Source organism: Strigops habroptila, chromosome 1 (assembly GCF_004027225.2).
Source record: "Strigops habroptila isolate Jane chromosome 1, bStrHab1.2.pri, whole genome shotgun sequence".
Lineage (NCBI taxonomy): Eukaryota > Metazoa > Chordata > Aves > Psittaciformes > Psittacidae > Strigops > Strigops habroptila.
In genome coordinates this window covers 86,830,810-86,858,278 of record NC_044277.2, presented here as the reverse complement: position 1 = coordinate 86,858,278, position 27,469 = coordinate 86,830,810, and the positions used below count along the sequence as shown (strand labels likewise).

The 27,469-nt window shown below is 38.9% G+C and overlaps 1 protein-coding gene and 1 long non-coding RNA gene across 10 annotated transcripts in view; both read right to left on the bottom strand.

Annotated features, from left to right (window-relative positions):
* Positions 1-27,469, bottom strand: part of FARS2 (phenylalanyl-tRNA synthetase 2, mitochondrial) — a 242,457-nt gene that overhangs the window by 91,802 nt on the left and 123,186 nt on the right. For all 9 annotated transcript variants that reach the window (XM_030492034.1, XM_032920064.1, XM_030492015.2 and 6 more), the window contains one exon: positions 7,363-7,523. In XM_030492034.1, the coding sequence (XP_030347894.1) occupies positions 7,363-7,523 (161 nt within the window). The remainder of the gene's footprint in view (positions 1-7,362; positions 7,524-27,469) is intronic.
* LOC115610495 lies at positions 14,685-27,261 on the bottom strand. The gene is made up of 3 exons (XR_003992257.1): positions 26,011-27,261; positions 23,568-23,571; positions 14,685-14,695 (listed from the first exon to the last, which is right to left on the bottom strand). It is a non-coding gene; the product is annotated as an uncharacterized LOC115610495 (long non-coding RNA).

Below are 27,469 nucleotides of genomic sequence, written 5' to 3'. Positions count from 1 at the left end.
GGACTTACTAGAGCAGGCAGTCTCTCAGCAACATCCCTGATTTGAGCCCCTGGCAGGCAACACACCTCCCTCGAGACCGGATCAGGCCGGCAGATGGGTGCCTCTGTGCCTTTCAAAGTAGAGTCACCTACTACTATGACCCACCGCTTTTTCCTGGAGGCACCAGTAGTGATCCTCTTTACTGATGCATCAGCAGGATGCTCATTAGGTGTGGTGGGTGCTTTCTCGTTAGCCCCCTGGAGAACCGCGAAGCGGTTCTGGGTGGGGACATCAGATTTAGGAGGAGGTCTCTTGCCGTTAATTGTCCTCTTCCTCCTTTTTTTGTTGGTTTTTCTTGTTACTAATTCCCAGCTTCCTGGGTTCCTGCCCTCCTTTTTTCCTGTATGAGCAACGCTGGACGCTTGTGGCCCCAATACAGTTTGGACCTGGAATTGCGAATTTCACAAATTCAGAATCAAAATGCTGAGTCCAGTGATGGCTCCTGCCCCTAAAAGCTGATGTGCTAACAGTATGACAAATAGAAAATGCATTACCTTGAAAGGCTGAGCACACAAGTCCAATAGTGCTCCAGTGAAATAGTATGTGTATCTGAGCATCTGTTTGCTACACCCTATGATGGAAAAGCCACTGTATTACCCATTTGCGGTTCACTGGTATATAAGCTGCTTATTTTTTCAGACCTGGACTTAAAAGTCTACAAAATTAAATTAGAGATGGATAGCATCGGATATACCAGTTTTCATCACCCCTCTTCTGTTTTTGAGGTATGCCTGAGTTTTGGAGAGCTGCTATAAATGTTTCTGTCATTACCCTCAGAAAACACATTCCTTGCTTTCAACACCATGCCCCACCTCACCCTGAGACTGATGATAATACTTTAAAGTACAGAATTGCTTGTGGTCACAGTTTTTGTGGTCACTCATACTAGACTTTTCAAAAGGAGATCAAGAGTAGATGTGTACAAAGTCTGGGAAGGCTTTCTGATTGATTTAAAAACAGACTTTTGCATCAGTCTCAACCGTTTTTTGCCTTAAACTTATGCTCCTTTTCTGTGTCTGTCTTCTCTTCCCATCCCACCCCTCCCATCCTGTATAAACTTTCTCTCTTAGCCCCCTGACTTCTTCCTATTGCCCTCAGAGCCCAAAGTACAGCCCTTCTCTCTTCTGCCTTCCTCTTACTGTGTCATATCCCAGTATTTTCTTTTCTTGTATCCAGTCTCATGCAACTGTCCATTCACTCACTCTCTGCTCATTTCTGAACCCCTATTTTCTTCTTTCTTTCCTGTGTTTTCATCTAATCGTCTTTAGTTGAGAATGGGAATTCAAGTCCTCTTTACCCTCCAGACGCTTGCTTGTTGACTTTCTTTGCCCAAACGTCAATTAGTAAAACTGGCTTGGATCAGAGATTTTGCAAATGAAATTTGTGGTTTCTCAGATTAAACTCTCATTGCTTATCACAGCCATTTTGAAAGTTTTCTCTGCTTAAGCCCTGCAAGGCGCTGATCACTCTCAGCTGGATCTCAGAAAGTATGGAGATCTCTGACCTAAAACCATTTAGGCATGTAGGTTATGTTTGACTGAGCACAGGAACTATCCCATTGATCTAAACAGGACTACTCACAAGTTTAAAGCTCAGCATGTTCTTCAGTACTTTGCCTGACTGGGGCCAGAGGGCTCAGGTTCCCAGAGCTTCGATAACAGCACTGGCTACAAATGATACAAGACATAACATCCTGATGAAAGAAGACTTGATGATCAAGTGATTTCTAATCCAATCATGTGGCTTAGTGCAGCATCTCACAATGAAGAAGATATTTTTTCCTTCTTTCCATAGCTATCCAACACTAAAAAAAGGAGTTTCACAATGTTCTGCAGAGTATACACACAAACCTGAGATGATATACAGCACTTCGAAGGTTTTACTGACATTCATTTAAGATGATCTACCACAGTCATTCGTAAGAAATTCAACCTTCCCAAAGTCACGTCAATAAAATGTTTATGCTACACCATCATCTATTCTGTTGTACCTCCACATGCACACACACACACATTGTATATCTTGAACTACAGTAAAACTAATTAGACAATAAATCACAGTTGAGGCTGTACCTCATTTGTTCAGACATCCAAGTTAAATTTACATACTAATGGTTGCGTATTTGCCTTTAATAGATGCACGATCAGAAAGTAAACATAATAAATGAATAACCATTTAAGCATGGAGTTACCTAATCTTGATGAAAAATATCTGAAAATGTAGCAGCCAGTGAATCTTTTACTTTTTATCAGAAAATAAAGCTAATCACAGACTAAAAAGATAAATATAAATTACATGGAGTAGCATACTAATGATGAATCAGACGGACCCACCCTATGCAGAGAATGTAATAAGTTCAAACTGGTTGAAATACTGGCTTATACATTAGATGCTCTCCTTCTCAAGCATGGAATAAAGGATAAGATGGTTTAATTTGCACAAGTTTCTCCTTGGACCTGCCAGTGCATTTTATTTTCAGTATCTTCTAAAGCTTCAGGACAAGCTATATGTCTCCCAGCAACAATCATCAGGTATGCGCACAGGAAAGATGCACAGGGTTGATGACTGTCTCAGAAAACTGGAAAGTGCACAGTAAAGTAAAAAAGTTGTACTGTGTCCTTTGGCATAGAAAAGGGGCTTAATTCGTATGGCACACTGAGTAAGGGGGTGAGTGAGGCCCAGCCTTTGCTATCTTGCACAGGAGAAGGATTTCCTTCTTTCCACACAACTACATCTCTCTGAAGATATATTTTTTTCTCATCTCTGCTAACTTTGGCTGTTCAGTTTACAAAGTAGAGACAGTCTCCTAGGTTAGGGCTACATATGCCATTCTGGCTACCAGCTTTGTGGGAGGTGAACAGTGCCTATTCAAGTTGCTTGTCAATTCTCCTTACTCCACTGCCAAAGGTTACTAGCCCCTCCGGTCTCTCAGCAGAGCTGCTCTAGGAGCTTTGTTTATTCTGGCATCACGAGAATGATCCTGGTTAGAATTTTTTAGTATTTTGAATACTGAACCTAACAGGTTATTATGAAGGAACTGATTCTGGAGAGACTGCATGTGCCAGCGGATACAAGGAAGAAGCAGCCCCTGCAGATGATGGAAAGGGGTGGTTAAAAGTAGGTGGTGCTAGGGTTATTGCAGATAGTGCAGAAATGAGGAAAAGAAGAAGAAAGTTACTCCCATAATCTCACAGGAGTCATCTGCAGTTTAGCTAGGAATCTGATCCAGATTCCCTCTGTACCAGTGCTTCCCTTAGAACAGCATAAACATGATTCTGCTTGACCTCAGTCCAGGCCACGAGGCTCATCTGCAATCAAAATAAATAATTATTTAAAACAACAGCAGCCACAGACGCCAGCAACATCAAATGAAAGTGACTTTGTGAGGAGAGAATGTATCAGCAGTCAATTGACATGACATGCCACTTACTTGACGTGGCAGCAAAACGATGGAGGTTCCAGGAACCGTCCTGCCGCCAGAGCCCATTTGTCTTAATCAACACCTCTGGGCACACCACAGTTCACGTGAACTGTGGGTGCCTTCCTTCCCTAAATGTCATTTCATTTTTGTACCTTTTTTTGAGAGTTGTCAGCTCATGGACACATCTTCTTTTTGTAAGAATGCTGGCTCAGCATGAACCAGAAAGCTATTATATGCAACTATGCTCAAAGCCCTGACAAAACACAGTGTACTAGATCAGATCCAAGCCATTTGTTTTATTACATTGCACCTCGCAGGTGCTTAGTCCTTCCCGCTCTGTCCATCCTCAGCCCTTCACTTCACAGCCTGAGCAGAAACTCTACACAAGTGACTTAAGGCAGGTTACTAGCCTCTGATCCCCCACACTGCTGTGACTTGTGTCAAATCACAGCCAGTGTGATGTGGTAATCCAAATCAGTGCAATAATCTGATCTGTGGGGAGCAGCACTCTAACACTGCTGTGCTGACTGGCCGCAATGGTACAAGCACTGTCAGCTTTTCCCAGCAGCTTTTTTGACCTATGGAAAGCTGTATGCGTATATTGATGACACAGGGAAAAGTCTGACACATTTAGGCTGTTAAAAAGGCTCAAAACATATACTTTAAGTCCCAAGAAAATGCTTCAATTAAATTCCATTTTTGAACAAGAGTATTCTTAGCCCAGCTATTATTAAGGGTTACTGCTATGTAGTGGACCTAATATATCTGAAGAACATTTTCAGTAACAGAAAGAAAAACATTTATGTTGGTGGATAATATTCAGATTTATAAAACAGGATGGGGGAAGTATCTAAAGGTTGATAGGTCTACCTCAGTTAAGCACATAAAGGACAGACATTTATCCAGGCCTTCTGAGGATGCTGGATTCAATTTGTGTAATGAAAGGCTCTCAAAACACCTGGTCTGCCTTGGTTCAGTTCAGTCAGGCTGAAAAGTACTGGAAGGCCTTGCACGCAGAAAATCTGACACTTTTTAATACCCATTGAGATTTCTTACAACATCAACACTGGAAGACAGGCTAAAAGTTTTCTGTCAAGTATGATACAAATAAACCATGTGATTCATTAATTATGACTCTTCAGAAAGTAGGCAGGTGCAGAAGGTCTGCTAACTTGGTTTTACAGCATGCCTGAAAAGTAACACAGAATAGAAAGAAAGAAAAACTGGCTTATTAACTCCCATCATCTGAGATCTTAAGGTGGCACTGAAGATTATTTGACAGTATTGGTCATTTGAAGGGTCACTAACCCTTTAAAAAGTAATGCCAGTCTGTACTACAAGTACGTACAGTATTAAGCTTGAAAAAGCTCAGTGTAAGACACAAGATGAAAGCTGGATACAGACTTCCTTTTAAACAAAAAAACAAGCTTGCCTCTAGTCTTTTATATTCAGAGACTGAGTTGAAAAATATAAACTAAGAGTTAGAAGAATTATTCTACCAAAAATGAAGATGGGAAATCAAAGTGGGGTGAGTGTATGGATGTGTTAAAAGAGAAAGGGGTAGAGGGGGAGAAGGCAAAAAGGAAAAAAACCCCAACAAACCACCAAACCAAAAATGGTCCCTAAGAAATGCTTAATACCAGAGCAAAAATCTGTTTCTAAAACATTGGCCATATCATTCCTGATATGCAGAGAGAAAGAAAAGATTGACAATAATCCATCTTTCCACCTACACTGCCACTCTACCATACCCGCATTCTCCCAATCTGTATACTTTTCCCTGGCCTGTTTGTTGGGATATGAAAACTGCCAACACATTAATGTGATAAAGCAGTAGGTAATGGCCCAGTCATATTACTCCGATCTTTCCATTTGGTCCAAATTAGAGCACAGTGGCAGCTGACAATTTCTCTTCCTGGAAGTCCCCCTACCTATTGCCTCTTGATTCATGTTATTACTTAAGAATGTATTTCAGACAACAAGCCTTCATGACTCTCTCTACAACATCACTTCTGCGTGGTAGAACTTTCCTCCTTGTTCAAAGTTGAAACAAGCTGAGCCAGTTGAAACCAACACTGCTCAGCAAGAAGAAATGCTTAAAGACCTTCCAAGACCTTGTACCACTCTCCTATTGATGATACAGTTACAAAACAATGGAAACCCATGTGCCTCTAGTGACTCCTGGCAGCTAAGGTTACCAAACAGCACCAACTGAAAAAAAAAACCCACAAAACCAAAACCAAAAAAAACCGAGAGAGAAAAGAAATTTCTTTCACTTTCAGCCTCATAGAAACTGTGTCCTTTCCTCTGAGTCTATCCACAGTAACCTATGCCTCTGTCATCTTCAAACTGGTTCACTATACATGACTTCATCCAAAGCTGAACATGAAAATGATTCACAACTTACAGAAGCCAGACACCCAGCCCTCCCCTTGGCTCCTCTTCAACATCAGACCATATCATTTTGATAATCCAGGCCTTTCCCCCAGAACCCAATCTACTGCTAATATCAGTTTGAGGCTTGGATTCACAATCTTCAAGCAAGCAAGAAATCTCATCTCAGTTCCACCACAGATGAAATCTATAAACCAAGCCACAATCTGTGCTCCTTGGGAGCAAAGCCAACCAGAAAGATAAGGGCTGAAAAGAAGACAACTTGAGCACTCCTTATTGAAAAGGACAATAAACATTCTGTAGGATATTAGGGAAATCTACAGGCAAACTCACCTTTAGGAACAGTGGCAAAAACATGCTTTCTTTCTGTAAGTGATAACTACAACCTGAATACCCCAGTGACAGTACTGCCCCCAAAGAAACCCAAACCAAAAACCTAAACCAAGAAAAAACAAAACAAAACAAACCATAACCAAAAAAAGCCCAAACCCAGCCCCCAAAACTATCAAACACTATTTTGAATTTTTAATCTACCAGAGAATATGTGCCAGCAGTCATGAGTTAAAAAATAGATGCTGCTATTGATCTGATGTGGAGTCTACTCAAATATCATCTAAGCATTGTCACTGCTGATTTCCCCTTTTACATTTTTGATTCTTAAAAAACATAATCAAGCTGTTCACAAAGCAAGTAAAATGGTAAAAGGCAGCAGCAAAAAGTGTTTTGCTGCTTTAGCACTTCAGACTTCAGCAAGCATCTACACAGCTTTGTCAGCGAAACTCCCCCAAAGACCAGTGATTCCACCCGACTTGAACCTTCCCGTGCTCATGCTAAAGAATATTATGGAAGTAGCATTTCCTCTCAATCCAGTTAGGCTTGATTACTTTGCAACTTCTGAAAAGTAAGACAAGGTTACTAACTACAAAAATCACCCCAGTAGAGGAGTTACAAAACAAATATAAGCTGAGCCTGCATTCTTTCCCCACTATCACCTGGAAGAAAGAGCTGACATATGAAGACGGTGAGGCACATTCATAAAATATTGTGCCAATGTTTAACAATGCAACTCACATTGACTTCAGTGAATGTAGAATTAAAGCAATAGGAAAAATTTGGATTGTGTTATGATATTTGAATGCTCAGCATCAAACATTTTTATAATGAAACAGAATTATGGACACAATTCAAGAACATACACAAACCAGACACAGGCCTAAATCAATCCCTATTCTGGATAAATTTAAAAGTAAAATACATGCTTAAGTATTACTCAGAACAGAGATACCCACAGGGTATCAGCAGCAACTCACAACACTGTGTGGCTGAAAAAAAATGTTAGTATCAAAAGCTGAATTTTACTGCAGTCTATCAGAGAATCTTGATAGCTGTAAAGCTGTTGCATTAAAACCTAATCTGTTAATGGCAGAGAATTTTAATTATGTGATATTCTCTAGGGCTAAACACACTTCTTACTGACAGAAAATTATATCATATATATATTATTTTACCTGGAATTTTACTTTTTGCCAAATGTGAGGCACAATAAACTGTTTCAAGAAGCGTTCATCTTCACTCCAGAACAGTCGGATGTCAGGGATATCATACAGGATCATGGCCAGCCTCTCCAAACCCAAGCCAAATGCCCAGCCAATTTTATCCTGAGCACCAGCTGCAATAAACAAACAGACAACATGAAAATTTTAGGGCATAAGTTCACAACATGAAAAATTGCTGATAAAATGTTCACTTATTTATCAAGAAAAAAAAAAAGGTGAAGTAGCAAGACAGAAAAGCCTCCAAGTAACTGCCAAATGAATGATCTAAAGGCTACAGAAAAGATACTACTTCCATCAAAAACTGCAGCAAGAAGGGGTACATCACTGAGTCCAGGAACCAAAAGTGGTAATAAAGCTGCACTCTGGGCAATTGGTGTCCAAAGTTTCAGATAGACTTTGAGAAATGTGACACAATGCTATACACCACTTCTCTTTGCTATCCTTAGAGCTGAGCACTTCCACATCAGCTGTGTAAGGCATGTAAACGTGGATTCCCTGTTCAGAATGTTTTACTTGGGCTGACAGACTACACCAAGCCTGTGCAGCACTAACATCATTACCAACATTGGAGAGGATCAAAATTGCCTCTTTTGAGGCATCTGGAAGAAACAGAGCGGTGGGATGTGAGGCACTGTCGCATTAACATCACACCTCCAACCAGGGAACTCCTGGGCTGCTGTCCTTGGGAAAAGCCACTGCTCCCACATACAATAGTCTCTTTTATGCACCACTAAAGATAGAAAGGCAAGAATATTTGATACAGAAGAGCTATACAGATATTAATGATGTGACATTTCGTCAGGAAAGTAAATATTCATACCTTCCTTCCTGTTCCTTTACAGGGCAGGAACACTGAGTCATTAAACACAGATTTTTTCAACACCAGGAACCAACTCCAAGTTTAGCCACCTTCCTACTGATTTTGAAATAAGCTGAGAGCCCAGAAGCTCTGGCAAAGGCTCAGAGGTTTTTAAAACTTAAACAAATACTTAAACAGACTTATGCTGAAAGGATGCTTGCATGTGAGACAGACTTGACTCTTCACCGTCAGCACTGGCAGTGTGCTTCTGAGTCATATAATGTGACTGTATATCTCGTACCTACCCAGCTAGACCAATGCCATACTTGCCTCCCCCAGCATTAACTGAAATTCTGATATTTCGGAAACTTCAAACTCAGCAGTTTAGCCACCATCATGCAGGAGGCTGGAGGCAGAACTCTACTTTCTGACCCCTGTCTTTGCTATCAGAAATTAGACAGCTCCTGTTATTTGAGTGCTGATGACATCCTGAGGTATGCTGTTACATTCAATGCTGAGACAAAACAGTCCAGAGTCCTGTTTAAATAGTGGCAGGCATAACAAGCTTGGGAAAAGAGACATAGTCATCACTTGGATTCTTTTAATTGAATTTGAACCTGCCTATTTACTTGTTATATCAAGTCCCCAGCAGAACCCCTCCGTGCCTCATCTGCAATCTCAGCAGTATTGCACTGCTACAGGAATTTGGTCAACTTCATAAGAGTCCTTCCCAGAGGAGTCTGGATATTCTGCTTTGTCCCATCTCACGTGCTCATAGGCAAGATTTTGCACTTTATGACCTTTGAAAGCAGACAGTTTATCAACCGAATTGTGGAAGTCCTAAGAAATAGAGGACTGGGGTGTGAACTCAAAAGGTACCTTATGGCAGAGCTGCTCAAACTAGTATACTTAGAACAATCAACAGACTTTGAGCTAACCTGACCTTGGAAACTTACAATCTATGCTACAGTACAAGAAGAACTGCATGATTTTCTACTCTGATTTATTTTCAGAGAAAGGATAGTGACTACAGAGAACGTATGGCAATTTGTGTTTGGGAAAGATTTTGAGCTTTGACTTCTAAGTGTAAACCATAAACTGTTTCTTTTCCAAGCTGAAAGTACTATTTCTCTCCATGCTCCAGTATGTAAATGTAATTATATTTTTATGGCTATGAAGGGAAGATAATTCATCGCAATGGTGTTGCTTCCCTAAACTTCCAGCTTGTCTTTCTTAGACCATCAGTTCCTACTTCAGTAACAAAACTCCTATTCATTTCAAAAGTACCAGACTTTCATATATGTATGGGTATTTCTGTAGACTGATTAACACAATCCACCCTCTCCTCCAGAGGTAAAGTAGAGCACCTGAAGGTGCTCTATGAGGGTTCTGAAAGGCCACTGCTTAATTTCAACAGAGGCATTAAATCTGACACCTAAAGATGCCAGGTTAAGCATCAGTGTTAATTCACTGATGCTCATTTAAGCATACACGATAGGGGGTGATGATCTTCCTTTCCCATATTACTGATGATTACTGGTAGATTGGACGGGGTAAAAAACCAGGATGTGACAGAATGGGTATATATTCTGATAAGCAAAGCTTTGCATTTGAGATTTATACTTTTTAAATATTTTGATATAAGAATGGTTTTCGTTGTAATTCCCTTTTCCTCACACTTTATACCCAATGTATTTGCTATGCCCTTCAATTCTGCAATGAATGCTTCGATTTTATACCAGCATTTATTTTTTTGGGGGGTGGGGAGGGTGTTGTCTTGTTTTGTTTTATGGAACACATTACAGGTTTTTGCACCTTGTAGAAGACAAAAAATTCTTTACACAGCTATCTGCCTAGCAGCTCAAAGCATTTTATCTATGAATAAACACCTCATCACAGAACTTGTCTTTTGGGTGATTCTCGAGTGATTATCAGCCTTCAGACCATAAACTTCACAACTGTCCACGAAGTCATATCAGTGAAGAAATCCCCCTACTCAGAGAGAAAAAAAAAAAGAAGACAACAAGAAGGAAAAAGAAAGGAAAACACAGATAATTAGAATTCCGCCTCAAATCAGCACTATCAAATCTCCACTGCACTCAGCATCTTCAGTTATTTTGTCTCTGATCTCCTCTCCAACTTCCTACTTGTAAAGCTTCAAGTCAATGTAGTGTTGACTTAAAGCAACTAAAAACTACCTTGTGGAACTCGAAAAGACTCAAGCACACTTATAAGCATATTTCTGACTGGAAATGACCAGGTGGCTTAGAAGTTAAATGTGCAGCTAATGACTCCGTTAAGTGAGAAAGCAACTCAAAGCTTTTCACAGCACATACATATGTATGTTTAAATACACTGACTTTTGGCAAGTAACATGCAAAGAAGCCAAGTGAGTGTAAGTCAATATAACAGAAAAAACAAACACAGAATAGCTTTAAATGTAGCACAACCCAGGCTGAGGTTCTGACAAGGAGACCTGGCCAAAGCGGTAAATTCCAGGGACCTGGTGGGGCAATCATAGTATCACTGCTTGAAATAACACAGCCCAATGGATAAAGCTTTCCTAATATATGAGCTTTCCCCAACTGGCCCTCAAAGGTTTGTATGCTGCCAAGCTCCTGCTGCCTCACATGAAAAACTTGACTACCCACCAGAAGAAAATTGCTGGAAGCTTTGCATGTCAAGTAGCCGAAGATGGAAAGGGAAAGGATGAAACAGTTTGACTGGCTTCCCACAGTGGGGGCTGAGACAGTCCAATCTGGCTCCAGAAGGTTGCATCATAGCAGCTGTGTCTTACAGGGTTGCTCAAGAGTCCTTATCTTCCTTGAGAACTCATACCTATCTGTCCTGCTCTTCAGCTTTTAGCCCAGATGAATCAGTTTACACTTAAATGTAGACCAATCAAACCATTCTCCAAAAAATGTTGTTAAATGAAAGCTAAATTTGGTCAGCCAGGATGGGAAGCTTTGTAATTACTCACTGAGGTATATATAATGACCTGCCAGAACTCATGGATTATATCCCACTGAATCCACAGAAATACCCACAGACAGAAATGTTAACCTTCTCAAGGACTGTGAGACAAGACATTTTGTACCGTACAAGATATTTAAGACATATTTTGCAACGTAGTGTTAGGAACAGGTTGACAAAACTTTTTTGTTATACTCTTCAGTCACACTTAGTTTTATACCTATGCGGGCTTTTATTTAACAATTTTTGCTACTCCTGTAAAACTGCCAATAATGAAATCTTTCTTTCAGTAGAGCCTAAATTGGGTCTTCAAATTGTTATACTCAGCAGTTACTGAGAAATGAAAGAAATGAAGTTTTGGTCTTGGATGAAGGCACAGTCAGGAGCATACAACAGCCTGTATACAACATGTTCTTCACAAAATATCCCCAAATTAATATACCCAAAGTGTGTGTAGCTGAAAGCTGGGATGAGTTCCAGAAGCAAAGACCTGAATTTGATCTCCTTTTTTTCAGACCAAACCATGGCTGTTTATGGAGCAAATTCAGGAACTAAAATGGTGGGAAGAAGGGTGAACAGATTCTCAAGGATACACAGACTACACATCACGTTTTATAAAATGAACCAGTGTTTTAAAATGTGTAGAATATAAGTTACAGACATATTGAACATTTGACCTGACACAAAACATCAGAAATTCCTGAAACAGACCTATGCCCACATTTGAGCTCTGTGTGATTAATGGACAGCTATGAACAAGGCTTTAAAAACAGATTCTGCAAAATAAGTATTTACTTGTCGTTAAGAGACCGGGAATACACATTCTACATGAGGGCCACAGCAATGAGGTAAACCATGTTTACCTGTATTAAAAATAAGCCATTTAAAATTACTTCCTGCTTCAGTTAAAGCTCCTGTATGTTAGGAGTTAAAGGGTTTACATGGAAAACAAACAAACCAACCAACAAACTAACAAACACCAAACTAAGGTGTCAGTCTAATACAGAAGAGCTTCTGAAAGTGCAAGGTCAGGTGGCTGGGATTCTAAGCAACTGAGGCCAAAAAGCATACTGAAGTTTCCTTCTGAATTGCTCTCTTCAGCAGAAGCAAAAATCAAGATTGTCATATTATTCTCTAACTCTGTTAAACTGAGGTATCCAGGCTCCCGTGTGCAATTCAGTTTAAATTACCTCCTAAAATAAGGACTTGGCTTTCAGACTATGCATGCTAAGTAAGCCACTCCTCAAGAACTCAAGAAAAGAAGTAAACATTCAATTATGCCTATTCTGTGGAAATAGAACTTATCTTTCTAAATCTCGCATGTGGAATAATTTTCTAACAATAATAGTCACTTTGAGACCACAGCTTTGTCTCCTGGGTCAGAATGATCTGTTCTGTTTGCTCCACTTGAAAACTAAGCAAAAGAACTTTAAAGGCCTTGATTAAGGTTTTAATATGTATGTTTGGTTTTGTTCCATAATCAAAATAGCTGGATACACACTGACAGAACAGCCTATTAAAAAAATTTCCGTCCAGGGAAGCCATCACCAGATTCAACTTTCTTTTAATATCTAAGTAGCAAATTCTACCATTTTACCAGTATTTCACCAGGCCAAATAGCTGGGAGGAAAACATTTCTGATAGGGAGAAATGGGCGTGACTAGAGCAGGAGAGGACAGGAAAACTAAATTAGCAAGCAGGGGAAAGAGTGAAAAAAAAGCAACAACAAGGAGGAAGTTTCCCTATTTTTTCCCACCTGGGACTGATACTTTTGGTTTCCAATTCTTTTATCTTTCTGCTTTTGACATTACAAAATCCCTCAGTCCTCCTCACCTACTCCTTTCCATCTTGCTATCTTTAGCCGAGTCGACATCTCCCATTCCCACAAGCCCTCCTAAGCATTCACAAAATCAATGACAAAATTACTATTAAACAGAATCTTACTTAAAACTTCAGATACTTTTTCAAATTTCATAACCATATGCTGCAATAACATTCAACCTTTCAAATTATATAAGATAAGGTATCTACTTAACTCCCAAGAACAATACAGATATTAGTCATTAACTACACTTTTATGGTATAGGGTCTTCCTTTTTCTCTGTACTTCAGCACACATATCTGAACAAATGGCTTGCTTAGTTTTTCAGGCTTTTTTCCTTTTCCTCTGCATAGCCCAAAATTGGACATTCTCCATGGAGGACAGTGCAATTTGCTTCAGTCCTAATTTACAACACAGAGCAAAAAATGCATGGACACCTTGAGTCTATTTCCCATGGCTCTGCCTGCGGGCTCCAGTAGTGCTTTTTTTGTTCTGTGTACATAAAAGCAATTTCTCGGGGTTTTTTTCATGTTTTGTTAATTTAGACAAGTTGGATTTTGAGGTTTTGGATCTTTTAATATCTTTTAATACTATTAAACCTCCCTAGACAATGGGGCCATGTAGATTTGAAAAAAATAAAAGCTATAAAAAATACATGAGGGGCTGCCACTTGGCAGAAAGACCAAGTCTACAGTACAGTTCAAAAATTCAATTATGAATCACATTTTTTTCAGGCGTATAAGGACAGCTGGACAAATTCACTCCATATATATTCATTGCCCCTAGATGCAACTTTCTTGGGAAAATTGCACTATCACCAAGTTGACTGTTTAGTGTCTTACGAAATCGTCTTTTCTTCAAGAACAGGCAGAGCAAAGAACAAGTACAAAAAAACCATCGCAGTGTGATACAATCTCCAAGAGACGAAGATATCCTCAAAAGATACAGAAGCAGCAGTTTATGTATCATAGCACAGGATGCTGTTAGCATTTGTTTGATATCCTATTCAGAAATCAGAACAGTCAGAACACTTGTATATAATAAAAGGTTAAAAACTGTGTTCAGTTGATTGCAGCACAATCTCATGGTTACTCTGAAAGCCTGACAGTGCACAGTAAATTCAGCTTCTACGGGTAGGAAATGACACTACATTTCGTGTTTCTACAGCACCTACCTACCATAAAGCAGCCTTGGGCTCATGACTGGGGCTTGGCTCTATAATATATAAAATTAATAGACAGATAAGGTTTACAATTTAACAACTATACTCTTCTGCCACAAGCTCATTCTTTGGAAGAAGTTAATGAAAAACCTCATGATCACAGGCAACACTTGCCTTATTACTGGGGTTGGAATAATAGTCCTTCCTTTCCTAGAATGAATTAGGTAGGAGACATAATAAATGTAAAACAGTGAATTTCAAAATCTTCCTGTCAATAGTAGTTCCGATGGTAAAGCTATAAAAAGATTTCATACTGTAGTGCAGCATGTATACTCCAGCAAAATGAACGCCACTATAATACACTATAATCCCACTATAGTGTTTCACAGGAGTTTTGACAAGGTTTCAGGTACAGATAATTTATTTCAAAAATCACAACATGAAAGGTCCAGGTGTACCTAAATGTATTGTTATACAGCACAGGCTGGAAAAAGTCTTTGTTCAGAAGCACTAGCCCCTGTTTTCCTTTCTTACTAGAGAACTACTCCACCAGTCCTGTGCTACAACAGTTTGAAGGGCATTTCTCACTTTTGCTCACAGAAGGCTCTTCAAAGTGTGACTGGCTTCCCAAGCCATGCCTGCTTATTGATCTCCCATCCAAAAAAAAATCAACCATTACATGATCCTGGACAAAATCATTTCTGTCAATAGGTCTCACGCTATTCAAAGTCATGGATATGTTTAAAATATATTACAGAAACTACGTACTTTATATGAGGTCAGACACTACGAAGCAGGGCTTGCAGACAGTATCACAAAAGGACAGTTTAGCCTTTCTCTCTACATTGTTCCTGAGTATAGTGTTTCCAGCTGGCATTTGACAACCTGGCCACCTGCAAATATCTTTATTTGCACCTATAATATAACTATGGATGATCAACTGGTCTCCTGGTACATTTTGTATGCAAGGCATGCATAAAATAAAAAGTATACAGCTGTAGCACTAATGGACACCTCAGGAAACTCGATTCAGTGCCTCAGGAAAAGGCACAGTGAGCCACAACCTGCTCTTCTGCCTGGGCCTAAAATCTCTTCCATTTCCTCTCTCGTGCAGCCACAACCCTTTGAGCTGCATCACCTGGGAAAGGACTTCAGCTGTGCTTAACCCTGCATCTGCTCAGTGACACTGTGGAACAGCATTGCTGTGCCCAGCGCTTTTCTAGGGCAGGAGCTGAAGGGTTTCACTCTAGGCAAGAGTTCTCCCTCCTATTCAGTTCACATTCTGAAATCATACCTGGTCAGTAACAACCTGATGTCTATTAATGTATTCTCTTTGGATTTGAGGAGGCTTCCAGCAGAAGCAGAGATATCTGCAAGGAGATGCTCAGTATAAGCATAATTCTGGGAGATGCCATTAGCTACTTCACCATTACTCAATGCTAGGTATCTGGTCTAAGCCAGTCCCTTCAGCTCTACTGTAAATGGGGAGAAAGAATGACAAATAATTATTCACTCTATCATAAGACATGTACAGACAAAACACTTAACTTTTGGACAGGGAAATTGGATTAGATTAATATGATCCTATGTGCCCATTTCAGCTTCAATTTTTATCATGAAATAAGCATTCCTGTATAATTACAAGGAAGTGAACAAAAATCTTTCATCTTGGAATAATCACCTCACATTAATTTCTCTTTTGGATTTCTTTTTCAGACTTCTTTTAATTAGTCTCATAATTTCTAGTAACCTCTTTCATGTTTTAGGAACTTATATGACACAAATACAATGGAAATTACGTTTTGAGTACTCTCCTGTCCTTACCTGCCTCTTACTGCACTGCACAAACTGCCTATAGCCACTTTTGTTTAATTTATAATTTATTTCAAATCATCTTATTCATCAGTAATACAACAGGATCACAGCCAGACCTCCATGCTCTTCTTGCCTACAAGTAGAATATGTAAGTTAGTGACTATTTTTAAAATTAACCCACTATTTCTATATGAAGCAGGTGGCAAAAATACTAAAGAGGAAGTAATTGTTCCTTAAAGTTAAAATTAAATCTTTTTTCCTCTACTTTCTAATTTGTATGAAATTCACGAGTTCTGGCAGCAGCACACTTACTTTTGAAAAATAATGATTTCTTAAAAAGTGACATAAATTATATTACAATTACTTGTTGACAGAGTTTCACGCAATACAGTATTACCAGCTTCTACAGTATTGCAGTTCAAAGAAATGTAACACTGTGAAGTCCCACATAAACTATACAAGAAAAGCTTAGGAAAAAAACCACAAAGAGAGGTTTTGCTTTAAGTCCTTGAAATAATTTACAGAAGCACCTTAGCTGTACATTTTGCAGAGTCTTCTTGCCCACTCTTGCCATGCGGCTGACAAGGCACATAAAAGATGATGGAAGCAGATGCACAAGCAATAAAATATACAAGTGAAGCAGATTATGCTCTGCAATTCTTTCTAGCAAAATAGCATGACTACAACAACCCTACAGTAAATAAAATCAACAGAAAAGGAGAAGAATCCTACAAGAACTTGCTTTTCCCTCAGGGACTAATATCTTGGCAAGATGTCACTGCTACTTTATACATCCAAAATTAAGTTTATATGTAGTCTTTCAATGTACACTTTTAAATCTCGCTTTTATGCTATTTATCTCTAATGACATTTCCTAGCAAAGTGTATCAGTAGCTAAATGTCCCACTTCCCATGCAAGGCTGTCTTCCTTGATATTATAAGCATCCAGGGAAATATATGCTTTGCTAAAATGAAAACCAAAATATTACCTTATTAGACAAAACCAATGTGCCCCCAACAGAGTGAACTGGCAAAACTTGTTTTACTTTGGAAACTTGAATAGGTTCTTCTTAACAATATACCTTTCACCAGCAAAAGGTCTGTGTCAGCACAATTTCAGCAGCTAGAAGTTGGTTCTGCTGGTATGAAGTACATCTACAGCACACCTACAATGGGCAACCTTTCCTACACTGGGCTGGGGCATGACACTCACACACAGGGTATGTGTTACACCACATTATATGTTACACTAAGTCAGTGATACACTGATGCTTGTCAGCTGGTGCCGCACACATGTGCTTACGTAAACATGTTAGCATCCCACAGACAACCTCTCAATGTGTTTATTACTGGAGTTACAGCTGGTGAGTAGAGCTATACCACTAACAGGCAGAAATGAAGGAAATGCTCACTGCAAAAGGGTAGGCTGCAGGGTAACCCTGTAACTACCCTCTTCTTAGGTATATGTATTCTATAGAAGAGTTTACTTCCTTACACATGGACCAACAGCATAAAACACAGCTTTATTTAGCCTTGAAGGAGGGGATTTTCCTCAGAAAAGATATCCAAAGAAGGTAAAGACTGCCACTTCCAACTTCCACAGTGGCTTGAAAAAAATCATGTTTCTCCCACTGTGTTCATAAAAAGTCTCAATTATATATAATATTTTGTATGTGTAATAATTATAAAGGTATATACACACAGAATTACTCTACAAAGCTTGTAATTATATTACACCGATGACTTATAAGAATGTGATGATATACAACAGAATGTCTCAATTTTTCAGTTTTCAATTTAAAACAACAAGGAAATGGCCCACAAAAGCAAGCCTTTATACATCGCTTGGTGTTTCAATGAAACATTCAGATATTCTGAAACACTAGAATTAAGGTTGCCTGAGGAACACTAAGATGCTCTCCTCTTAGAAATATATTACAATGCTATCTTCAATGAGACAAACAAGTATTAATCTTTCCACGAGACTTTGCCCTGTTCAGCTCAGAGAAGAGGCAATGGTTAATGATCACTGCTCGTGTTCCTTGCATTGCTGAACGTGTACCCCAGGCACCTCACACACTGAGCAGTATTCAAGCAGAGCTTTGAAGACACATTATTTCTTTTATGAGCTTCCCAATGAAGCATTCAGTTTCACAGTATTTAAATGCTTAAAAAATATTAAGGACTTTTTACTTCTTCCATATGTCTCGGTGAGTTGAGGAAGATTGCTGTCTCCTATATTGCAGACTGGGAACTTGGGCACAGAGACTTCAAGATAAAAAGCATCTATTAATTTTGATCCGCATCTGAGATACCTGGGACCTGTTGTTTTTGAGCACCAAGCATTATACAGTGTTTAATATGTTCAAAGTACAGCTCCCTATTACTACAGCTGCAGCTGTGAGCACTCGATACTTCTGCAAATCAGACCCTACTGTCTCAAGTCAGGCAATGACAGAACAAAAAGCACACAGTTAGTGGCCGCATGCAGAAAGTTTATGTTAGGAGATGTTCCTACATTCAACTAGGAACTTTTGCGCTCAGGAAGGAAGAAAAAGCAGAGCGGCATTCAAGTGCACAGACTGTCCTTTCCTGCTGTCATTAAAGGCACACATTTTGTGTTTCCCAACTACTGTCTTAGGGAGGCAGATGCTTCCAAGAACAGAATCCTCCACCTGGCAGTCCCAATTCATTCACAGAGGAATGATGATTCTGGAAACTTAATCAGACAGCAGTCCTTCACAGGACAAGTAGTAAACTTAGCAATGCCCTTGGCCTCCTAAACTGCCCCCACCCTTCACCGTGCTCCCTCCAGGACTTCAACTTTCCAATCAAGAAGGTTCCTCTCTCTCTCACTGGGAAACAGCACACAGGTTTCAAGGGAGCAAGCCTCCCGCACCCTGGGAAGGTGCTGATGGATGCCTACAGCCCTTGACTGAACTGCAGAACGCCTGACTCAGGCCGTGCCCACCTCAGGGTGAACACCGAATGAGTTTAGCTGACAGCAAGTCATGGTACCACTCTAAGTCATTCAGCCCACATTAACTGAAAGTTTCCAGAGGAAGCCAGAGCTAAACAAACTCTTGTGAATAAATGTGTTTGAATCCTTCACCCAAGCATTCAGTGCTCTGCACCTCTTGTATGCTTTTTTTCTTCCCCCTCCCAGAAATGGCCTCCTTCAATAAGAAGTCAAAACTGCAAATAAGATGGGCTAAAGACGTAATTCAACTTGACTAGAAGTTGAGTCAAAAGTACAGGAGTATATAATCTGAAGCCCACTGAAGATAACAGGAAAGAAAAAAACCAAAACAGACAGACTTCAGCCAGGTAGGGAAAGTTCCTCAGTAAATACCACCTTGTTCCATGCACAGGGCAAGGGCACGGAAAACAGACCTCTGTCTTGGCGGGGAAAAAGAGACTTCCTCAAGTGTATAATCGGGAGACGTGTTGCATATCACAGCACCTCAGTGGGAAAGGTCCAAGCTTCACTTGGTGAGTTTTGTATCTTATCTTCCTCATTGACTATATGAATGGAAATACTCTGATACACATACAACATAAATGAAAGGTTACTGCTTTGATTACATGGTATTTTAATTTGCTGCTAAAATATTTAAATTAATCAATATTTAAATAAATAAAGCTTTTCTTTCTGGAGGAATGAATACATTAAGAAAAATAATTTCTCTTGCTCAGCTGAAGAACTGCAATTTAACCCCCCTTATTAAATAGATTCCTTTCCCCAAAAAAGTCACTGATTCTCTAATGTTCCTTTTTCACAGCTGGCAATTAATCTGGTTTTATGCATTGAACTTTATTTTGGAAAGGTAATGCCACTGACACCTAAAGAATGATAAAAGAAATGTTAGACCTCCTAATAGACCTCCTAAATTCCTATGTAATGACAATTAATGAAATACTATTTTCCACTGGGAATTTTTTTAAGCACTAGATAAAGGGGCTACTGTGCTTTTAAGATTTACTCTGATGTAAATTGTGTCTCTTATAGCTATCAGAAATATAATTAAAAGAGTCTTCCTAGAAAAAAAATCTACAGATAATTTTTAATCACATCTTGTTTCCTTTACAGTCTGAAAATTGACAGCAATTGCTATAGAAACTCATAACTGTGTCTTGCAATTTTTGCCCTGCACTCATTTAAAGAAGTCCGTCTTGAACATCAGTCCCACTGTCAATAGAGAATCTGAAATATATTAACATTTACTTTTACAGGACAGATACTAATTGGGTTGTTATTTTGTCACTGTGTAAATTTTCAGTGACCTTTCCAAAAAAGAAATAACAAGTCAATAGAAATTGTTTCTTCTTGATTTTCTCTACCCTTATAATCTTATTTTTTTTAACAGACATCTGAAGTTTCTTAATCTCTTTCCAGCTACACACAGTTTCATTTTATTATACATACACATATTTTTTTTTAAGGTAGAAAGGATAAGGTGGTTTTCTTCTTTTTTTACTTTGCATTTTACTTTAATGGGGGTTTTCTAAGTCATTCTTTCAACAACAGCTCTCAGCAGTTGATGCACATTTGTGCACTTCGTAAAGAAACATCTGAACACACATCAGTTTATTTACATACACCTACTGAACTTACTGAATAACAGTATTTGTATATATGAGTTATATTAGCATAGCTGTGGATAAAGATTGAATCAGCTTAAATCCTATTACTTGCTCTGCACTCTACCACCATATGCTTGACACCCTTCCCTCTGGTGGGCAAGAGGTCTTGCTTATACTAAAGACAACGAAAACCCACAGCCATTTTAAAAGGTGGCACAGATAGCTCTAGCAATACTCTGCCTCTCTCCTGAAAGCAAAAGAAAATTGAATACAAAATGCGTGCAGCATGGGAAACAAACAGGAGAAATTAGAAGTCTAAGTGCAGTTGCAAAGCCATGACCTCGCTGGGATTACAGACATGGTGGGACAGCTCGCTTTACTGGAGTGATAGATGGATACGGGCTTTTTTGGGAGAAATTAAAAACTTGATTAAACAAAGCCCTGAGCAACCTGTTTTACCTGTACTTGCTTTGATCAGGGGCTGGACCACAGACCTCTCTGACCTATGTGTGTGCGTGTGCACACGCATGTAATTCTTTGTAGGAAAATGATGTTCCATCTTTGCTAAGGAGAAATTTTCAGCTAGGAAAAAGACCAAAATACTAATCTCAACAGAGAACCTCATGTATAGCTATTACACAGGATTTCAGTGGGCTTAGAGCTCGGAAGATTGTATCATAACATTGCCAAAAAAAGATGGAGGTAAAACATGACATATTCTTGTGATATTCTTTCTCAATAGGTTACATTTTAAACTAACACACTCTGAGGTCATTTACATGCAAACTCCCTGTCAATTCCTGCTGCTGTGAATGTTTAAGTGTGTAATTTTGGGTAGATAAACTGCATGATTTTCACAGGGCAACATTTTAAGTAGCATCTTTGGCCTACCTTCCTCATGAAACCACAATCAGAAGAATGTCTATAAATGTCACTTGCCGTTTATGGAGCACTTCTTCATTTGAAGGCATAGTGGACAAACTAGTCCATATTTAACACTGCTGTTAGGATTACGGCACCATTTCACATAGATGAGAAAGACAGCGGCTCCAACATCTCCTTCAAGAACTGCCTTATTTCTGGATGCGCATCCCTGGGCTTCAGGGGATTGTGAGACCTAACAAGTTCCTGCCATACAGGTTATGGAAACTGGCTATTAATTTACAGTACATTCAAAGAACTCTTAGTCTTGCAAGCCATCACTCCATAGGGTCTTTTTTTTATATATGTATAAAAGAAAACAAAACTCCACACATGCACTCACACACCCCTTGAAGAATACTGCAGTGGGATCCTTACAGTCAATGAAATAAAACTGTTATGTTTTAGGGTTTCCTGCAAGTTACAAAAGATACGAGATGTCCAATTACACAAGATGCTAAATTTTGCATAGCATTAGTTAATATGGTGAACTGCTGAGCTTCACATTCTACAGAATCTATGCAATCCTTGCAAATAATACTAAATAGTATTTTTTACTTTCTTTCCTTAGACCTTTACAAATAATCATTTGGATTTTACTTTAATGTTTTGGAAAGCAGCAACAATACTTCATATCGTAATTCTGATATAAATCATCATTCAATAAAATCAGATAGATCCTGATGAAAATAAACAAAACCTCAAGGTCCTCTCAGTTGTTCAGCTGCTTTGACTTTGATGCTACAATTTCATTAATGTTCTAGTTCTGAAACGCTCACATCACTGACAGGAGTAGATTTGTGTTACCAAAAAATAAGCATAAAAAGATATGTCCTAACATATACTAAAAAAGCAAATTAGAGATCTTTGGAAGATGCCTTACTAAAAAAAGACAAAGCAATGCCTGCTTTTGTGGTTAAATTCCCTTCACATTTCTATATTCTTGTTATTACAGTCCATAAGAAAAAAGAATATAAGCTTGTAAAGGTACCCAAATACTAATTAGCAATGCCATGTTTAAGTATCTATTTGTCATTTGGAAGCTGACTATTTCTGTACCATGCAGTGAGTTTGGACTGAAATTAAATATAAGAAATAGTAAGAATTGTCAAATCAACTCACAGGTACGTAAAACTAAACCAAAGGGGATTAGATGCTACAACGCCTCCATTACTAATAAGGGATTGGAAAATTGACAACGCCAAGCAGAAAACTCCCCTACAAGGCGACCTCACCATCTGGCTTATTTCGAACCTAAAGGGAATTAAACAATAAAAGATAATAATTTTCCAACAGTGATGCAGCAGTGCAGAGTGAAGGACAAGAACCAGCCACAGCCTAGAGACTAATGCTTATGAAGCATTTTTATAGCACAGTTCTTGCAAAAATCAAGCCTTAGGGAAGTACTACAATTAACCTTGCCTTAGAAATTATGAAATTTGAAGCATACTAGTCATTTTCTCAAAGAAACCAAAACATTAACTAAGTGAATGACACAGATCAGAATTTCTAGAACTGATGTCTGAATCATGAAAATACACTTAAACAGAAGTTTCTGTACTCTGCTCCAACTTCATGAAGCTTTTGAACTTCCAAATGTATTAAATTCTCATGACGATGCTCTGTTAACAGAATCTTAATTACACGGTTTTAAATTACTTCATCTAACCAATTGCCTACTCATACTGTTTGTGAGGAATTTGTCCTGACAAAGCGAAAACAAGAATCAAGGACAGGCATTTAAAATTAAATAGTCCATTTTATCAGAAGACACTGAGACTATAACACTTCTTTACTCTATACCTCAAGAATTAGCCATATATGAAAAAGCTACCCTTAACAGAATGTATGATCGCAAGTGTGCTGCATACTGTATATACGGGAAAATAAGCATCATCAAATCTTGCCTCATCACCTAACTACTCAGCATTCCTGGCTAGAAAGAAATATATGCAATATTTGGTTATCACACTTGTCTACTGTAGGTTTTTCCAACATGTTTCTCTGATACAAATATTACTGATCATGAGACAGAACAGCAAGACGGACCACTGCTCAGCTGCAGCATAGAACTTGCTAACTATCCTTTTATCATCTCATTTTTGTTAACATATGTTTAGAATCTGCATACCTCTAAGAATGAAAACCACAAAATACTATAAATATTACAGTTGCACAGGCATGACTTGGTATTAAAGTATTATAAACTCAACAGAATCATCACAATTTATTTTTCCTTGTCAGTTTCTAGGATGTATTGTGCACCAGTTGCACATAATTAGAAGAGGTTTTTAGCTTCTGAGCACTGTTTTCATCATGGTTGCCTGCTTTCCTGAACAACTGAAAACGTTATCAGCCATTAAAATATAACCAGATTAATAAAGGTGTACTTGGATAATTATCATGTGAAGTTTGCACATGTTAGCATAAGCCTTCTTTCTACAAAATGCATGTAATCCCCAAGTCAGATAAGATAGGATATGCTCTACGGCATAGCGATGCTTGAATGAATGTAAATCCTCCCTATTTTTTGTTGTCATAACAGAAACAGAAGCTCTTCTGCCAATCTCTAAGAAAGAATCACCACCAGCAGCATATTTCAGCACGAATTCATTTTAAGTTCTCAAAAATCAACTGAAATAAATAGGGCTTGCCTACCCAGAAATATATTCAGCTATTAAAATTAATATGCTTTCCACTGGAAAGAAAAAAGCTATAGGAAAGAACAAATCCTCATTTTGGATTTAAAATAAATCCTCTGCATATCTATGCAACAGAGAATCAAAATAAATATGCTTCTAGATTCACGTACAGAAGCTCTACCCTGAAACGGGCTTGTAGTTTATGTGGAGTCGATTGGCCAGAGCTGGAACTTGCATGAGAGGCAGAACAAAAGATCGCCAAGCACATGAGCCAAGATGAAAAGCAGACTGAAAAGTGAAAAGGAAAAAAAAAACCCAAAACAAAACCCTACTCCACACTTGCACAGACTGGACAGCATAACAAGCTCAGCTGGTGTGAATTAGTATAAAAGCTCCTCCAACATCAATGAAGCTCTGCCAATTTAGACCAGATGAGATCTAAGCTGTCATCAGCCAAATGTCAAAAAAAAAAAAAAAAGGGAAAAAAAATCTGCCCAGTTCTTATTTATTTCTATTTCCATGCATGTGCACACACAGAAAATTGGCTTCACCACTGTTATTCCTAGTTTCCTGCAGTGTAAGTAGAAGAATCAGAAGTATTGTGTTCCCACAGGTTTGCTCATAAACATCTATTGACTGCACAACCGCTTGAGTTATCCAAACCCATCCTGTAACAACATTTCAGATCAGATTAAATTCACCTTTTTCAGATTTCATACAAACCCTCAGAAAGTCAGGCCAGACAAAGCAGGCCTGCCAAGCTGTAGTTTTTATTAGAAGCTATGTGACTGGCTTTGGAAAACTTCACCCTTAAAGAAGTAAAAAAAAAAAAAAAATAATTCAAGGGTTGTAAGCACATAGAACAAATCAAGAAAAGCAGAAACAGGCCAATGCCAACCCCTTCCCCAAAACAGGGAGACGGAAGAAAGCTTTGACCAGCATCTGCGCTTTGTCACTCTCCAACTTCTCAGCAGACAGAGGGTCCAGCTGTTACGCAGTTCTGTACAGTTGATACAGCACAATCACAGCACAGAGAGAAAGCTGCATTCAGTAAAATTGCTATTCACACTGTTCATTCCTTGCTTTAGCATTAGTCAATATTCACAATTTAGATTTAGATGATCTTTTCAGCTCAACAAAATAGTCCTTTCCCCTCCTTGTTTTGCTGCCAGAGAAACTGCAAGTATGTCTACATGGCGCACAAAGGCTAAAGGTACAAAGGACACTTCTTGAACAAGTTAATTCAGCTGCCAATTCTGGTCTAGTCAGGTCAATAGGAAGCTCCAGGAAGAATAATTTATCTCACTTCACTCTTGCCAAGGTAAACCAGCCAGCTCTGCTACAGCTAGCCTGTTTGTGGCGAACATATTTTGAAGATTTACTCATCTGCCAAGCCTGCAGAATGCGCCTGCCTCTTACAGTGACCCAAAACTTGGTGTGCTATTCCCTGAGCTTCTGCTCCTACCACTAAACTCAAGATAAACCCATCACTACGTCAGCTTTAGCAGACCAGCTTAAATTGCCAAATCTGCCTGCTACTATCACAGAATCACAATTGTGTGCTGATACTTGCATATTTTTGACCTCAAAATTCACATAGTCACAGAGACAATCTACAACAGGAAAACTGCATCTGCCTTCATCAATCCTTCCTCTCTTTGAAGCCACATCATTCAAGTAAGAAAGGAAGGTGAATTTGCACAACTGCACTTCAAGCAATGCACACAAATAATTATGAAGACATACTGCTCTCTGCTCTTAAACTGCTCTGTATTCTATGACCATGAGGAGTGCCAGAAAAACCCAAAGACTACCAGAGTAAAATCAGGACAAAAATCTTCCAAGAGACTACATGCAAACATCTCCCACTGCTCCCAGCTACCATTGAAAAGAGAAGATACAAATTCTATGTTTTACATGCATTGCAAAGTTACTCTTCTTGCCCATACCAAAACCGAACAGAATACTAGGAGATGATTAGAGAAAAAAGAATATTATGTTGCAGGAAGAGCAATGATGATATCAAGTTTGATACTGTTTGATTGAGCCAAGAAGCATACACTGGAGTCCTCAATATCACCAGGGAGCTCTTCTTCCATGTATTTGCCATGGTTGGTACATTTGCTTTAACACTTCTACAAATCTGATCTAAAAGATTAATAAAAAGTAAGACAAGTGAAAATCAATAAAGATTTAAAAGTATCCCAAAAGCTTACAGTGGTCTCTTAAGGTAGCATAAGCATAGATTTCACTGGTGAAATAAAGGCACAAGGCTATCACTCAGGTTGTTAAATGGTGCCTGTCAAAAAAAAGCCAGGTCCAATTATTCCAACAATAGCAGCTAAATCCATCTGGTGCTCAGTGGCCATCCAGAAAACACTTACAAGCTTCAAAGGACTGAGTTACTATGGCATATCCTCAAGATATATCCACAAAATCATTACTAATCAATTTTTATTTCATAGGAAGTTTTCTTTGGCCTTCTACCTTAAAGCTCAACTGATTAACAACAATGGTTTGTTGATGAATTCAGAGCAAAATCGTGCTAGGGGGGTACTTCTGAAGTCAACGCTAAATGCTCTGTACCCAGAGCCATCCTGGTTCTAATTTTGTGAGATATGATTTTACTGTTCAATAAAGTGTCATCCAACAGCTGTGCTTTGGGGGAGCACAGACACAACAAAAAGCAGCTGCACATCACAGCAGCTCTGGTTTCATATGCCTGATGGTTTAAAAAAATCAGCAAGTGTTTACTTTTTGGCATCAGTTCAGCTACCGTCCCGCAATTAGAAGTGCCCAGCAACTGGGCATCACTGGAACTCATGATGCTCTCAGAAGTATAACTGCAGAGACCTTGTAAGAGTAAGACCATAATGATTTAATTATCTCGCAGAATAGCAGAACTGAACACAGTGGAACATACAAATATCAAAGCACCAAAAGAAAGAATTCTCTGAAGAACCTCAGAGAAGAACCTTTCTGCAACACACAAAATCAGAGAATGGTTGAGGTGGGAAGAGATTTCTTGAGGTCATCTAGTCTAATCCCCCGGGCTGAAGCAGGGCCAGCTACAGCTGACTGCCCAAAACTGTGCCCAACTGGATTTTGAGTATCTCCACAGATGGAGTTACACAGGTCAATAATCTCCAGCTGAACTGACTAGAACACTTGGTCTTCTTTTTTTTTTTTTCCTCCCTTTTTCTTCAATTTTCTTCCCCTCCCCCCCCATCCCAGTAACACTGAATAAGCTTAAAAAAGTCAAAATCTTGGAAAAGACTGTATTTTATATGCTTGCTGAAAATCATAAGCTGCACAGAGCAACTCCTGCCTTCTGCAAATGA